The following is a 17,278-nucleotide window of genomic DNA, read 5'->3' as shown; positions in this document are numbered from 1 at the left end:
AAAAATGACCGTAAAGGCAGGAACGGGTTAAAAAAGAATTATATTATCACGGTCGGAAAAATTAGTAGAAGTTAAAATTAGGAAAAAGGTTGACCATAAAGGCCATCCCTGCAACTTCCCGCTAATTCCGTTAATACCTGGCCGCTTTTTTGAGCTCTTCGAGCTCAAAAGTACAGTCTGTGTGTTGTTTTGAGTTCTCCGAGCTCAAAAAGATACCATTTCTATGCTTTTGAGCTCTTTGAGCTCAAAAGTCTGATAGAAGTTTCATAGAACACTATTTTTTGAATTTTCAAACCGCAATAACTTTTGAATGAATGACCCGATTTTTACGCGGTTGGCGGCATTCTACGCAGTTTTTAAAGCCTCATAAGGAATTTCTAAGTTTCAATTGGTCAAACTAGAAATTTCGGAGAAACCCCGAAAAAAACACTTTTTTCGGTTTTCTTTCGTTCACGATATCTCTCGAACGAATCAACCGATTTTGACCGGGTGGCGGCGATCGACGTGGTTTTTCAAGGTTGAGAGATGATAAGTTTTTAGAATCGATCGGTAAAGCCGTTTAAAAGTTATCCCAAAAAAACTACTTCTACAAAAATTTTTTTTGTTTTAGGTCCTCTGCTATGGAACATCATGTATGCTGGCCTCCTGAGAATAGCATTGCCTACGGGAGCCAAACTTGTAGCATATGCGAATGACGTAGCTGTCGTAATCGTCGCAAAGCACCTGGAAGAGATAGAAATGGCATTTGATATTACATTCAGACGAGTCAATTTGTGGATGGACATGATGAACTTGCAACTAGCCAAGCATAAAACCGAGGCAGTGCTCATCACTCGTAGAAAAACGGTAGAAACCATCAAGTTGAGAGCCGGTGAACAAGAAATAACATCACAACCATTTATCCGTTATCTGGGAGTGATGCTGGATGCCCGGCTCAACTTCAAGCAGCAGGTAGAACACGTCAGTGCCAAAGCGTCAGTAGTGAGGGCTAGTCTCGCACAGCTGATGCCTAACATCGGAGGCCCAATGCAGAGCAGGAGGCTACTATTGTCATCAGTAGTCACATCAGTGCTCACTTACGGAATATCCATTTGGGCTGATGCACTGGAAACCCAGAAAATCATGGAGAAAAGCTGGACCAGTATATCGACTGAGTGCCCTACGAGTAGCTAGTGCCTTCCGCACCATATCAGAAGAAGCAGTATGCGTCATAGCCGGAACCCTACCTCTTAGAGTTCTAGCAGAGGAAAGAAGAGCCCTTTACCAACAAAAAAGGTCAACTGCACTGAGCCCTGAAGAACTTAGAATTGAAGAACGGCAGAACAGAATAGGCCGATGGCAACTACAATGAAATTATATCATGTGATAAGTCTGACTCTAAGATGACTTTAAGATTACATCCAAATAATGAAAAAAAAAATTTTTAATTAATTTATTATTTAATTTCCACGTCGTGCATTTAATTTTTTAATGCTCAAAATCACAATACTACGTATCTGCATATCTTTACCTTATTTAGAAGTTGCAAAAAACAGAAAAAAATTCTTTTTTTGATTCAAAAATTCATATTTTTGAAAAAACAAAAAACACAGTTCTAAAAATTTTAGGATCTTTTAAGATCAGTACAAGGTATTATACAAAAAAAAATCGAGCCAAAATTTTAACGTCGACCGTCATTTTTGATGATTTACAAAAATTCCGAAATTGACAAATTTGGCTTTTTTCAATATTTTTTTTCAAAATATTTTTTTTAATAGCCCCAAGTGTCCCCTTTCAAACAAACGAATGGCCATTCCTATATCTATAATAGCGTTCGAGATATTACAAAAACAAAATTGAAAAAATCCCGAAATATCGAATTCGCAAATCTTTTGAAAAAAATTTTTTTATTTTATTTTTCTTTGGCAGAATTTTGTTTTGTGATGAGAGAAAACTTCTGACCAATACTTATCCAAATTGAAAGGCGTCCATTCCAACCATTGGTCGATTTGACATGGAATGACTCAAATATATTTAATCGTCATAGTCATTTTTTAAAAGAGTTAATTTTTTCTTAATTTGAATCTTACAAAATAGCTTCAAAACAAGAAAAGAGAAAAAAATTGGTTAATTTTTGAGAGTTCCAAGTAGAGTCAAATAAAACTGAAAAAAAAATTTGACAATTTTAAGAGTATTTCAATAGTATATCATGAGAGAAGAAAGTAGGACATTCCAACCCGCGTGTAAAATTATCTCCCGAGCCGAAGGTGAGGGTGACAAACACACGAATTGTGATATCCTACCTTTCTCGTTGACGCGTATACTATTTTTCATTATATTTGTAACCAAAAGTTTAAACTTTGAATACTTTTGTTTTTGTAAGAAGGTTAGTGCAAATGTCAAACTGTTCGTTTTTTTATATATGTTATTTCATAAAGTAAAAGTCACACTTTCTTTCTACAAAACAGGACAGAAATTTTAAACTTTTGGTGCAAATATATTGAAAATAATATATTTGTATTAATAAGAACAAAGTAATACTTTCATATTATAAAAAACAGAGTTTATAAAAATTTATTTTTCAGAGTTCCATACAGTAATCATCTTGATTACCTCAAAACTTGGCAAAATTGTTTAGTGCTATTTTTTTACTCATGATAAACTATGTTATACCTAAACACTTTTTATTTAAACAAAAAATTCATTTTATAGTACTTAAGGTATCACCCTCGCGACTTCCGTCGTCAAAAGTTTATGCTAGAGTGTATGGTACACATACTGGATAGTCATTATTGACAAGCCTAAAACTTTTTGCTGCTTATGTACTTATTTCAGCCAATCACGAACGAGAAACTGATCGTTTGAAAAGTCTGGCAACACTGCGTGAGCGTTGAGACATTTTATAGTCATTATACTGGAGTGTTTTGGACTAACTGTAGACTAACCTCTGTTTTGACACATGCGTTTATTTATTTATTTACATACATTTATTCAGAAATATAATTACAATGTCTGAAAAATTGACTTATAAAGGACGATTCATAAAAAAAGTCCTTGAAAAACGACAGAAATCTCTAGCAAATATGAAAATAACTATGCAAATGACAAATAGAAAAAAAATAATTGACAATAATATTTTCTTTTTTCAGAAAAATCAGTAACTAATTTTTTTATGTTGATATATTAACTGATTTTAAATTTTAGTATTTTTTTAATTTTTTCATCTGACTATTATTTTTATAACTTATGAAAGATTAATAAATATTATTATATTAAAATTGATAACTTTTTGAATTTTTATAAATACAGAAAAATACTTATTTTCATAAAATAATCATTGTTATTTTTTTTAAATAAATAAAATTAATAACTATAATATTACACCTAACGTAAATTAAACTTTTCAAATTTGTCAGCGCATGCGCGTCTCATACTTCTTTCGCGGCTCACAAAACTTGCGCTGTTGCCACAGCTTTATTAACGTATCCCCTCCTCGGCTAAAGTCTGGTAAATTTTTCATTACTTATTAATAAATATCTCTGAAACTGTGTGGTTATTATCAATGAATTTTTTTTTTTTCAATTGTTAAGTTGTTAGTTAACGTTACTCTAGTTTTTTAAAAAGATCCTAAGAAAAGTTTCTAAGATATAAAAATGTTTGTAGGTAAATTTTTCGATATCCCGTATACCGTAATGTATAAGAGCGTTCAAAACTCAAACTTTGAAATTAAATATCTCGGAAACTAGATGGTCAAAAATTCTCAAATTGCACCAATCGACGCAGAATTATATGAACATTAATCTGCCAAAGTTTAAAAAAAATCCTAAGAAAACGACTCTGGCGAGGGTAATACCTTAATAACCTAAAGAGTAAAAATCATGATGATTAGCTTTATATAAGACATAATTAAGCTTCGAATATCAATAGTACATTGTTCAAATTTATACAACATAATTATAATATGACCCAGCTAGTGGGGAAAGGGACTGAGGCAAGGAGGGAAGTATCAGCGGATACCTACTCTTCTGCTTTTATATTCGCCTAATACTTTGTCGGGCCGATTTTCGCCGGAACTTATTATTTAACGTTTTAAATAATTCTTTTTTTTACTTAAATTGTTCCTAACGTGTTCAGTATTACTACTATTATTATTGTTATTAACATTTGTTTAACCCGAGTATTAATTAATCTTGTGGGTGCTTAATAATTTATTTGAGTATTATCTCCAAAGAAATATAATTTATTATCTTTTGTTTATTTATATTGAATATTATTATTGTATTTATTAGTTAGTTCATAATTAAAACTAGGATTGAATTTTGTTAAATCTTGTATTTATTCTTGTTCTTAAAATTGAGAACCATTTTCTATTTTTATTTATTCGTTTAAAGCTTATGTTTATAATTTGATTAAATCAACTACGTTGAAATAAATATTAATCCTAAAAGTATTTATACGAGCGAATATTTTTTTAAGTCTTTTTATAAAATTAGTATGGAATGAATTTAGCGAGCAAAAGAAATAAATTGTAAAAGAAATTAAAAGAATAACAATTATTACTCGGTGAGAAATTTTCTAAGTCCCGAGGACAATTTAGTATGGAAAATCAACGAATGAATAAATAATGAAAGAAATTGCGATTGAAATAATAAAGAATTGGGTTTCGAAAACTAAAACTTAGAATTATTTTGGCGTTTTCCGAGCTTCGAAACCCGGCGATAGATGGCGAGAAATTTTCGCTGAGAGAGAACCGTTTGAGAAATGTTATAGTTCCAAATTTATCGCAGAAAAGTCAACCAGTACCACCGAGACGATTTTCCCTGTGGAGGCTATCCAGAAAGGGAAAAACGACTCAGTTACCCAGAGTACGGCTGTACCAAGGTAAGTGGAGCTCATCTCTTGGGGGTAATACGGACTCCCCGTACTCCGACCTTCTGTCAGGGTGCGGCAAGTGATCATAATCGAGTAGAAGGGATCGAGCTGGAGGCTATCCTCTCGATCCGGGGGGAATTACGAGTAGGAGGTCAAGGAAGTCGGCTAGACACCTCGACTTCGGGGACCTGGGTGGCAGCACCGCGGGAAAAGGGAGTTGGAGGCTATTCTCTCGTTTCTCCGGGGAATCCCGAGTAGGGAATTGACCCACTAGTGCCGCGAACTGGAGACCGCGATTTTTGGAAATACCAGACGGCCGGTAAAGCAGAACGTATCCATATTAAAGGTCAGTAAAATAGATTGTCGTTTTACCAACAGTAACCGGTAAAGTAGAAATCGATCATAACAAAACCTATAAACAGATGTCTGTTTTACCATCGGTCGGTAAAACAGAAAATTTCTAAAAAAACGCGGAGAGGACGAATGAGTGTGTCTGCCATTTTGTAAAGGTGATAGAAGGTGGTACTCCGCCTCGATGTTAAAATAATTACTATTAAAATAAAAAATTTCTTTGTGTCTTCTATTTTTGACGTTTTGTTTGTTTACTTAGACAATCTCCTTTCCAACCCTGGACATCGGCGAGCTCTAAATTCGAGCCGGGGATTTATTGATATTGTTTAGTAGTGGTCCACTCAAAGATTTTCGGATCTTAGAAACTGGCCTCGGGTTTAATTTAAGCTATTACGTAATAAAAGAGGCTAAACCCCTTTTCCCCTAATTTTATACGTTACAATAAACACATAAATTTATTTTTAAAAACAATCAAGCAGAATTGATAATTTTGGTGTTTAGTAAATTTACTTAGAATACTGTTAATAGTTTCAAAAAATATGGTAAAAGCTTGAACTTATATGAATATAACATAATTTTAATCAATATTAATGTTTATAGATAATTGCAATTTATATGTTTAATTTCAAAAACGAATTGATGCTTAAAATTTTTAAATTGTACGCTAACAGAAATTTTCTTCAAAAATTACCGTTAAATTCACGGTAATCGCGGCACGAATGACACGACCTAATCATTTGGCGGTAAATGAGATAATTTATAAATTTTTTTTAACAAATTTTACCGTAGTCTTCCATAAGTTATATTAGGTTTTCGGTAAACGTTATGAAATCTGCCATAAAATAAATGAATTTAACGATAATTTGTAAAAAAATTCTTTCCTTATAGTACTAAAAGATTTTAAAATAACATAATTTCAAGTCAACCTTATGCTGTAAATAGTTACATTAAATGCTTTAAGTTTGATTGCAAATTTACGTTAGTCTGGTCGTTTCCATATCATATCTTTAAAATTTATGGAATTTTCAAGATCTAACTCAAGATCTTCGATTTTGATAATTCGTCAACAAATAAATATTTAGACAACAAAAAAAATATTCTACAATTGAAATTAAATTGAGTTTTCTGTGAAAAATGTTCCTCTACATTTTCCGATAAATTTAATTCGTGTAATGATCTAAGTTTAGATTACGAATCTAGTATGAAGTTAAATTTTTGAGAAATGTTCAGATAGTATATTGTGTGCTAGGGATGAAACAAAACGATTTCAGACCAGAGTGAAGTTGTTTGCCCGGGCGAAGCGAGGGCTGGCATCACTCGGTCTGAAATCGTGTTTCATCCCGCGTCACACATTATATTTTTCATATAAGTTGTATTAAAAATGCTAGTTTCAATATCTGGAGCCAACCAGAACTAGATAGTTTCAGACGAACAGCGAAAATACCATTTTATTATGAAACTTATAATAAATTAGAAAGTAACAGTTTATTTTTTACCAAACATTATTCGTAAATTGACAAGTTTTCTTTTATCATTCTTATTTATGCTTAATAACAGAATTATAATATGTCAGTACAGTTAACGGTTAGAATGACAATTATAAAGGTATAAAATAAACAAACAATTGATAGGATTGAAAATAAAGCTGCAAATTCACCTCGCGGACAGAAAATCGTCATTTTCTGTCCGCTGGGAAGAAATAATTGATACCTGCCCGGCATAGTCGCATTGGTCTGAAATTGTCTAGTTTCGGTTGGCTCAACAGGCATTGAAACTCACATTTTCAATGCAGGTTATATGAAAAAACACTTAAACAACTAATAGACCACTATTTAAGTATTGTTACTTTAAAATTAATTCGACTGAAGCAAATTAATAGTCAGACCATTTTTTATAGAACTTCATAATTTCGTTTTAGAAATACAATACTTTCAATATTTTCCATTTAAAAATTCCAAAATTTTAATAAAAAATTATGGTTTTCAAAATTACCATAGAAAATTATTATGAAATTTTGTTAATATTAATACAAAGATTCAAACTTTCACAATAATTATTTTCTGTCATGTTGAATAATACTTTCTATGTATAATGTGAGATCAGACATATTCAATAAATTTATTCGATTGAATACATCCTTGTTCGAAAAAAAATACAATACGAATAACGAATGTTAATTGTCCATAAGAGAATAAATTCAAAAGGATTGAAAATATTCGAAGGTATTGAAAAGAATTCAAATTCCGTTATTTTCAGTACTTTTTAATTCGTTTTAATCAAGGCACATGGAATAAAATTTTTTTAATCACCATAACATCCTGGTGGTAAGAAAATGACATAGTGTTTACTTTGTACTGCCGTTAACATACGCGGTCGTAATATCATCTTCACTTCACAAAATTGTAAATTTTTGGTGATAATGCATTCTTCTATACTCTGTACAGTTACATTTTTCGATGAATAAAAATATTTCCTCAATCTTATAACTTCTTCGTAAAATATGTATATTTTTTTCTCATTTTCGTGAGAATTGAAGTAACAAATATTGTTAATTATACCAATTTTGTCATTTTTTAATAGTATTAAAGAATCATCAATTTTTTCCCAAGGCCGATAACTTTTTGATGCATACCTTTTGCTGTTGTAGATAATTCTATTGAAAGACTTACATTTATCTAATCTATTCACAAGTTTTCGCTCATTATCATTCAAATAGTATTCTTTTCCTTTGTCGATTAGTATATAGCCGTCTATTTTGAAAATATTTTTTAAACAACCATTCAAATTCCGTTCACAAAATTGTAAAAAGTATCCACTTATATTAATTTTACTTTTTAATGGTGATAAAGCTTTTTGAAGTAAATAACGCCTGGCGATCTGTATAGTGATATTATTGGTATTATTTGGCAATTTTATAAGAAACTGATTTTCATTTTCGAAAATGAATGTATTATGATAACTCAAAGGCCCTAACTTTAAGACACTCTTAACCATATGTAATAAGTGAATATTATATGTCATTGCATGCTTCCCAAAATACTCTTGATATGTTACTGCATATCTTATTGTCATAGAGTCAACCATGTCCAATTCATCATAATTAATTTTATCAGATAATAAAATATGTATAGCTTCCACCAATATAGCTAAGTGATCAAAATATTTCTGAGGGAGAATTCCCTTGAAACACATAAGAGAATACAATAGAAGCCATGAACGCCATTCCGTTGCTTTCCACATTTTTCGATCAGTTAATGTTCGTGTAGATCGAGTTATACATGTAGGATACTTAAAGCTTGAGAGTCTTGTATTCAATGCTTCAAGTTGGTTCGGATTACCCACATAATAATCCTCACCGAGTGAAGATAGCAAATTTTCAGTATGTTCTTTTATTACACCTAATAAAACAGCATGTATATAATCCGGCGACATCCCGTCAGCAATGTTAAAATATTTAAATTCATCAATGATGATGGCCCCAACACACCCATAACATCATTACCATATTGATTCTCAGCGGTTTGTACCATTTGTTTTTTAATTGATTTATCCATACGCTCTTTTGGAACAATCATTGTTAGGGGAAATTTTTGGGAATTATCAACACATTCCGTCGGATGTTCACAGAATGTGCAACCGTAAGTACCATCATATTGTTTCATATTTAAAATCTTACATCTTGCTGCTGAATCAACTGAGGCGCAGATAGGGATGAACTTGCTGGTTATGGTTTGTTGTTGTAATTTCCATTTTATACCTTCCTCTGATAATTTATTTGCTTCATTGACGAATGGTTGCAAAAAAAGTAGCATATCTGGTTCTTTTTTATTAACCCACAAGCCTGCCATTATCATGTGCTTGGAATTAAGTTTTGGAGATAGATCATTGATATAAACATATGTAGGCCAAACAGAATGCTTGCTTGATGTCGATGGTTGACAACCACCGGTGTTGAAAGTGTTTGAAAAATTGTATTCTGCTGAAAAAAGATTATTTTCCATGGATAAATGTTTATATATTTCACCATCTCTCATACTTCGGAGGTCATTGCTGTTGTTATTACAATTCTTTCTTAGAATATTCTTCATTAAAACGTCTTGAACTTCTTTATCTTCTAATACCGATTTTAGTTGTAGAGAAATATCAAATGTTAAAAAATAACAAATATCCGGCGATTGTTCATCATAATCACAAATTGGGCATTGAAATTTATCTTTATTAAATTTCTTTTGAGCGCCAAAATAATAATTACAATCATCACAGTATAAATGATATACAAGAATATCTTCGTTTAGTTTTAAAGTTTGGAATAATTTATATTTTGAAGCAGGAACAACGTCATTTTGGAATAATGTATTGATCATTGATAAAATTGCAACAATAGTTTTCCATGAGAGGGATTCTTCAACTCCTAATGCCAGTGTCATCATTAACGCTTCTCCACGTGTGATCTTCGAACAATTACAAAGTGGTTTGTGGTAACTAAAATTTTCATCTTTCATCTCATTTACTTCCTGTAAAAATAACACACTACCATGGATACTTTGTAAATTATGGAAAAATTTGTATAAAGGGCATTCCATGCCAAATTACCGCATTTTTTACGCGAAACTTTAAGATTTGTCTGAAAATTTTTCATCTATTTCTACGCTAACAAAAATTTTTTTAAGGTAATTTTCAAATTTTTTTTATCGATTACAATAAAAATACTATTTTATTTTAAATGAATTGTATTTTTTTGCGAAAATTTACTTATTTCAATACTTTGTTTTTTCAATGTATTTTCAACTTCCCGCTAAGAAAATCGAAAATTTTCAGAAATCGGGAAGTTATTGTTTTCACCCCGTTTTGCAAAAATCGAGTTTTCATCAGATCTCGACGTTTTAAGGTCATAGGAAGCTTCCCTGACTACTCCCGCGAGGTTGTCACGATGTCTGTATGTATGTATGTATGTGTTTTTTTTTTTTTTTTTTTTTTTTTTTTAAGGGGGGGGGGGTATCCTTTTTACGGATTCTAGGCATAGCTGTTTGGCCTGGATATGTGGCGACTCGACGCAGTGTCATACTAAAACTCGACGCTAGCGCCCCTACCCACTAAACCGTAAATCCCTTTTCCTCTTTCCCCTAATCCCTCATGGAAACCGCCGTCAGGCATTACTTCGTGAGGGGAGGATCTAGCTACTGCTGTTTCTTCTGGTGGCTAAGGTGTTATTCTTTCCTCCTTCTAATTGGCGTCATTCACTCTTCTTCTTTCCATGGACCGCAGGTCTGAGAGGAGTCCCGTGACAAACGTGTTTGTGGCGTTCCAGGCAGCCTCTGATGACAGCATTGCTTCTACTATTGTCTCTGGTTGGATTTTCCTCTTCAGGATATTCTCCAGCTCATCTCGCTGTGGATAAAAACGTGGGCACTCAAAGAAGACGTGCTCTGCATCTTCATTGACTCCTGGGCAGGACGGGCACTCTGGGGAATTATCATGCTTAAAGCGGTGGAGATACGCCCGGAAACAGCCGTGTCCTGATAACATCTACGTAAGATAATAGTTGACCTCACCGTGACTCCGGTTTAGTCAAACGTTGATCCTTGATATGAGACGATGCGTCCACCTACACTTCACTGTGGCATGACACTTTAGTTACCATCGACTTATGCTCTTCTGCCGTTCTTCTGTTCTAAGCTTCTCAGCGCTTAGTGTGGTTGACTTCTTTCGTTGGTAAAGGATCCGTCTTTACTTAGCTAAGACTCTGAGAGACAAAGTTCCGGAAATGACACACACTGCTTCCATAGATATTGTGCGGAAGGTGCTTGCTACTCTTAAGGCACTCAGACGGTAGACTGGTCCAGCCTTTCTTCATGATTCTTGCTTCTCTAGTGCGTCCGCCCAGATAGATATTCCGTAAGTGAGCATTGATGTGACTACAGATGATAGCAGTAGTCTTTTGCTCTGCTTTGGGCCTCCAACGTTTGGCATCAGTCGTGCTAAGCTAGCTACCACTGCTGATGCTTTTGCACTCACGTGTTCGACTTGGTGCTTAAAGTTGAGTCGGGTATCAAGCATCACTCCCAGATATCGGATACATGGTTGTGATGTGATTTCTTGTTCTCCGACTTTCAGCTTTATGGTCTCTATCACTTTTCTGCTGGTAATAAGCACAGCCTCAGTCTTCTGTTTAGCCAGTTGTAGATTCATTGAGTCCATCCACCGATTAACTTTCTCAAAGGTGATACCGAACATGTGGTTTATCTCATCTAGGTGTTTAGCAACGATTACGACAGCTATATCATCTGCATATGCAACAAGCTTGACACTTCTTGGAAGAGTCAGTCTCAGCAAGCCATCATACATGACATTCCACAGAAGTGGACCCAGAACGGAACCCTGGGGTACACCTCCGGTAATATCATACTCTTTTGGACCATTCTTCGTGTCGTATCTCAGGATTCTTTTCTTCAAATCCTTTTTCTCAGGGCTTTTCTTCACGACTTGGCTGATTGCTGGGTCAGGAGAAGGTCGATCTTTTCTCTTACCTGACTTGCTGCTGGCTTTACTTCTGTCTTCCGCGACTGATTCACCGTCACCTTCGGCTCCGGTGTCCATTGCTTCGTCAGTCGCGACGACAGCCTGACAGGCTTTCTCCGGTGTAGCATGGGAAATGCGCTGCAATGATGAGCGCCACTCCTCGTCCAGCTTCTCAAACCTTTGAAGGGCGTTAGCTACACCATTCGTCTTGGCCTTTATCTCTTTGTGAATGTTGACCTTTGTTTGGACGAAATTATTCAACTCACTGATCAGCTTTTCAAGGCGTTTGAGCGCTTGCGTCAATCGCTGCTTGTTGGGCATGTAGCCTGTTTCCACTCTTGTTTGTTTCCTGTAAATTACTCATACTTTTTTTATTTACCAGCGCATCGTACGGAGTGGAGCGGGTTGTCATAACTAGGAACGGGTGTATCCTCGGAGATAGTACTCCTACTCCAGTTCCCTGAGGCCTAGTCGACACTTAGCCAGTCCCGGAATACACGGACGGACTAGACTCGCTCGAAGCGGTGAAGATTCCGATCTCTAGCACTCACTGCGTACTCCCTGATCAAGGCCCGAGGTGGCTGGCTCCTGATCTACTGCTGTAACTTACACCTCGGCAGAGCAAGCTCACATCAGCCGTGGCCTGCGTCGTCGGAAACTACGACACAGGTTCCGGACAGAACCAGTGGGTTACAACAGAGAACGATCTTCTTCTTGCTAGGTCAGTTAGTGTGACCAACCCATTAAGGGGAGTTTTGTCCACGGGAGCGTATTTTATTTAGCTCCTACCCTCTGTACCTTGTCAACTAAGAGACTCAGTGTCATCCAAGGACAGCGAGCGTTCTCCCATCCGCTCGGGGAGACGCGCCCGGTAGCAGTATCTCTTCTGCCCCGAGTGTGTATGTGTGTGTGTGTGTGTGTGTGTGTGTGTGTGTGCGTGTGTGTGTGTGTGTGTGTGTGTGTGTGTATGTCTATGTGACTCGCTTATAACTTTTGAATGACTAAACCGATCGGAATCTACTAAACGGCGTTCTAAATAGTTCCCTCAAACTTAGATTTCCTGTAAATTTGAACCGATTCGGACCGATAGATTTTGAGAAATTTTGAAAAATCTCAAAAAAAAAAAAAAAAAATTTTTTTTGAAAGTGGTTTTTTTGGAATAAGTTTTAAACAGCTTTATCGATCAAATTCAAAAACTAATCTGCCTTTAAGCTTGAAAAACCACGCCGATCGTCGCTAATCCGCTCAAAATCGATTGATTCGTTCGAGAGATATCGTGAACGTAAGAAAACCGAAAAAAGTGTTTTTTTGACATAACTTCGTCATTTCTTCTCGGATCGTTTCTGACGATATAAAATAAATTCAAAGCTTAAAAAGCAGCGTCGATCGCCGCCAAGAACGTAAAAATCGGTTGATTGGTTCGAGAGAAATCCTCGATAAAATATTTGGAAACAAGTGTTTTTTTAACATAACTCCGACATTTTTTGGAATAACTTTTAAACGGCTGCACTGATCGATTTCAAAAAGTAATCAGTCTTTAGCATGAAAAAATTACGTCGATCGTCGTCAAGCCGGTCAAAATTGGTCAATTCGTTCAAGAGATATCATGAACGAAAGAAAACCGAAAAAGTGTTTTTTTGGAATTACTCGAAATTCTCTAATTTTATCAATTCAAACTTGAAGATACTTTATGAAACTAAAAAAATTGCGTCAAATGCTGCCAACCACGTGAAAATCAGTTGGTTCATTCAAAAGTTAATGCGGTTTGAAAATTTTAAAAATATTGTTCTATGAAACTTCTATCAGATTTTTGAGCTCGAAGAGCTCAAAAGCATAGAAAAGCTATCTTTTTAAACTCGAATAGCTCAAAATAACACATAAATTGTATTTTTGAGCTCGAAGAGCTCAAAACCATCATTAGTGCAGTTTTATGCACCTAGGTATGGAATTAGCGGGAAGTTGCACGGATGGCCTTGAGGGTCTACCGTTTTTCTAATTTTTAACTTTCCGCTAAGAAATTTTAAAATTTTCAAAAATCGGGAAGTTATTGTTTTTACCCCGTTTTTTGAAATCGAGTTTTCATCAGATCTCGACGTTTTGAGGTCCTAGGAAGCTTCCCCGACTATTCCCGCGAGGGTTTCACTATGTCTGTATGTATGTGGATGTGTGTGTCTGTGTGTGTTTGTGTAAGTATGTAAACCTCTTATAACTTTTGAACGGTTGAACCGATTTCATCGCGGTTGGTGCCATTTGAAAGGGCTTCGCCAAACTTAGATTTCCTGAAAATTCGAACCGATTCGGACCAATAGATTTTGAGAAATTTGGAGAAATCTAAAAAAAAATAGGAAAAAAATTTTTTTCAGAAGTGGTTTTTTTGGAATAACTTTTAAACGGCTCTACCGATCGATTCTAAAAACTAATCAGCTCTCAATCTTAAAAAACCACGTCGATCGCCGCCAATCCGGTCAAAATCGGTGGATTCGTTCGAGAGATATCGTGAACGAAAGAAAACTAAAAAAAGTGTTTTTTCGGAGTCACTCCGAAATTTCTAGTTTGACTAATTGAAACTTAGAAATTTTTTATGAGGCTTAAGAAACTGCGTAGAATGCCGCCAACTGCGTAAAAATCGGTTCATTCATTCAAAAGTTATTGCGGTTTGAAAATTCAAAAAATAGTGTTCTATGAAACTTCTATCAGACTTTTGAGCTCAAAAGCATAGAAAAGGTATCTTTTTGAGCTCGGAGAGTTCAAAACAACACACAGATTGTATTTTTGAGCTCGAAGAGCTCAAAAAAAGCGGCCAGGTATTAACGGAATTAGCAGGAAGTTTTTTTTTTTTTAATTTCCTTTTAGAAAACAGTTTTGAAAAAATTTCCAACTGTACGTTAAGATCGGTTGAATTTTTTATATTTTCTCGAAAAACCATTTTCGTTTAATTAAATAGCCTTAATTTTTTGTTTTATTTCCCTAAAAAAAATTTGGAAAACGATTGACCCTAACGGCCATCCCGGTAACTTCCCGCTAATTCCATACTTAAGCGCTTAAAAATTGCACTTATTACTTTTTTGCGCTTTCGAGCTCATAAATATAATTTTCGTGTCATTTTGAGCTATCCAAGCTCATTCAAAAATTATTATCGTTAAGACGTGAGTAAAGAAAAAAAACAGGGTGAAAACAATAACTTCCTAATTTTTTGAAAATCTTCGATTTTGTTAGTGGGAAGTTAAAAATGTCGCAGTGATTTTAAAAACACTTGTTTTCAAATCTTTTATTGACGATATCTTTTGAACTAATTAACCGATTTCTACGTTTTTGGCGGCAATCGACGCGGTTTTTAAGCTCTATAAATTATGCTATGTCATCAAAAGTGATCCGAGAAGAAATGACGAAGTTATGTGAAAAACACTTTTTCGGTTTTTTCGGTTTTCTTTCGTTCACGCTATCTCTCGAACGAATCAACCGATTTTGATCGGGTTGACGCCGATCGGCGTGGTTTTTCAAGCTTAAGGGCGGATTAGTTTTTGAAGTTGATCGATAGAGCCGTTTAAAAGATATTCCAAAAAAACTACTTTCAAAAAGGATTTTTTCTTATTTTTAAGATTTTCAAGATTTCTTAAAATCTATCGGTCCGAATCGGTTCAAATTCTCAGAAATCTAAGTTCAGCGTAGCCCTTTCGAATGGCACCAACCGCGATGAAATCGGTTCAACCGTTCAAAAGTTATAAGCGAGTCACATAGTCACACACACACACACACACACACACACATACATACATGCTGCATGACATAGTGACAACATCGCGGGGGTAGTCAGGGAAGCTTCCTGTGACCTTCAAACGTCGAGATCTGATGAAAACTCGATTTTTGCCAATCGGGGTAAAAACAATAACTTCCCGATTTTTGAAAATCTGAGATTTTTAGCGGGAAGTTAAAAGTAGACCAATTGTGAAGATAATAATTCGTCATAATGAAATGCCTCATATATTCAATAACTTTTTGATTTATTTTGATGTATTAAATGACATAATATACCTCACTAGCTTCGTTATTATAATCCATATTATGGTCATCTATCAGTGATGAATTTTCGGCCTGTAATAAAAATGTAATAAATATATTGAAAAAAAAAATTTTTTAACTATAATGTAAGTAACTTACGTCAAACCAGATTTCTTCATGAAGGAATTCTTCATTAGTCCCCAAAAAACCACGAATTATATACCGAATGGGTGGTAGTTGAAGTTTGTTGATTGTTAGGAGAAGCAGAATCAATTGAAAATGAGTCGTCAACTAAAATTTCCTTGTGACACGATGGAACACTTGCATTCGTATCATCACCATAAACGTTTTGATTTGAAATTTGATAATTTGCATTCGCAATCTACATTAAAACACACAAAAAATTTGTTTTATTAGAGTTAAATCAGATAACCCGAAAAAGAGAATTTGTGATCTACGTAGATCTATAGATTATAATTCAATATAATTAAGTATATTTAAATAAAATAATAACAAGTTTGAAATAATTAAAAGCACGAAAATATAGAGGGATCAAAATTGTCATATTTGTTTAAATTACATGTACATTGATCTACGTAACCTGTACATTTTTTTTTTCGATCTACATAACTAAATAAATACCTAACTCGCCATTTGTATAGATTTACACACAAAAAAAAAATGTTCTTGAATCAAGTATATAATTTTTAAGAAGTTAAGGGACACAACTATTGTGACAGCCTAAAAAAAAGGTGATTTTTGGAAATTAAAATAAAAAAAACTCCTATAAGAATTGTTTTAAAATTTTAAGGGTATATTAATACATATTTTAAGGATATACAGTAAAATTTTTGAAGGAAAAAATTAAATATTTTCCAAGTTACACGCGATTTCTGACGGCACTGAAAAAAGGTCCGCCACTGTTGCAGTATTCCGGCCTTCTCTATGAATAAAACAAAAAAAAAAAATCTCGTTCAACTAGGAGATATTGTTCAGATCAAAAAACTGATAGGTCATTGTATGGAGAACTATATACAGAACACGCAGAAAAAAATTTGATGGTGATCGGATCATTTGTCTCCGAGTAATCACTGCAGCAAATTCGAAAAATGCTGTTTCGAGAAAAACGCGTTTAAAGATCAAATGATCCTATTCTTACTGTCGAGTGGCTACTCTTTCAATGGCTGTAACTCAAAAACTATTTGAGATATCAATTAAAAATTTTAAATCGTTATTTTTAGAGGTATAACCCATCAAAATACGAAAAAAAAATTAATTTTTTGAAAATTTTACACTAGTTGTGTTCCTTAATCTTCTTGATTTGAGTAGAAAAATTCTTGAACTAATAAATTTTTCTTAATTTAAGGAAATTTTATTTGATTCAAGAAGATTACCCTCTTCAAAATTGTTTTCTTCGTTCAAGAATTTTCCTCTTGAATCATATTAATTTTTAACTTCCCGCTAAAGAAATCGAAGAATTTCAAAAATCGGAAAGTTATTTGTTTTACCCCGTTTTTCGAAAATCGAGTTTTCATCAGATCTCGACGTTTTGAGGTCC

At 34.2% G+C, this 17,278-nt stretch overlaps 1 protein-coding gene across 1 annotated transcript; it reads right to left on the bottom strand.

Moving 5' to 3' along the window:
• Positions 1-7,234: 7,234 nt before the first annotated feature.
• On the bottom strand, positions 7,235-16,167 carry LOC123267334. Its single transcript, XM_044731908.1, has 3 exons — positions 15,880-16,167; positions 15,754-15,813; positions 7,235-9,716 (listed from the first exon to the last, which is right to left on the bottom strand). The coding sequence occupies exons 2-3, from the start codon at positions 15,778-15,780 to the stop codon at positions 8,601-8,603; spliced, it is 1,143 nt and encodes a 380-aa protein (XP_044587843.1). The 5' UTR covers positions 15,781-15,813; positions 15,880-16,167; the 3' UTR covers positions 7,235-8,600.
• Between the last annotated feature and the right edge of the window lie 1,111 nt (positions 16,168-17,278).

Source organism: Cotesia glomerata, linkage group LG6 (assembly GCF_020080835.1).
Source record: "Cotesia glomerata isolate CgM1 linkage group LG6, MPM_Cglom_v2.3, whole genome shotgun sequence".
NCBI classification, from domain to species: Eukaryota; Metazoa; Arthropoda; class Insecta; order Hymenoptera; family Braconidae; genus Cotesia; species Cotesia glomerata.
Note: the sequence above shows the minus strand (reverse complement) of the source record. Positions and strands in the feature narration are given on the sequence as shown.

Bases quoted from the DNA above. Each gene is read 5' to 3' on its own strand.
- LOC123267334 (XM_044731908.1), bottom strand. From the start codon at position 15,780: ATGGATTATAATAACGAAGCTAGTGAG. The intron at 9,717-15,753 runs GTATATTATGTC...TTATTTTTACAG, and splicing joins ATAATAACGAAGCTAGTGAG to GAAGTAAATGAGATGAAAGA.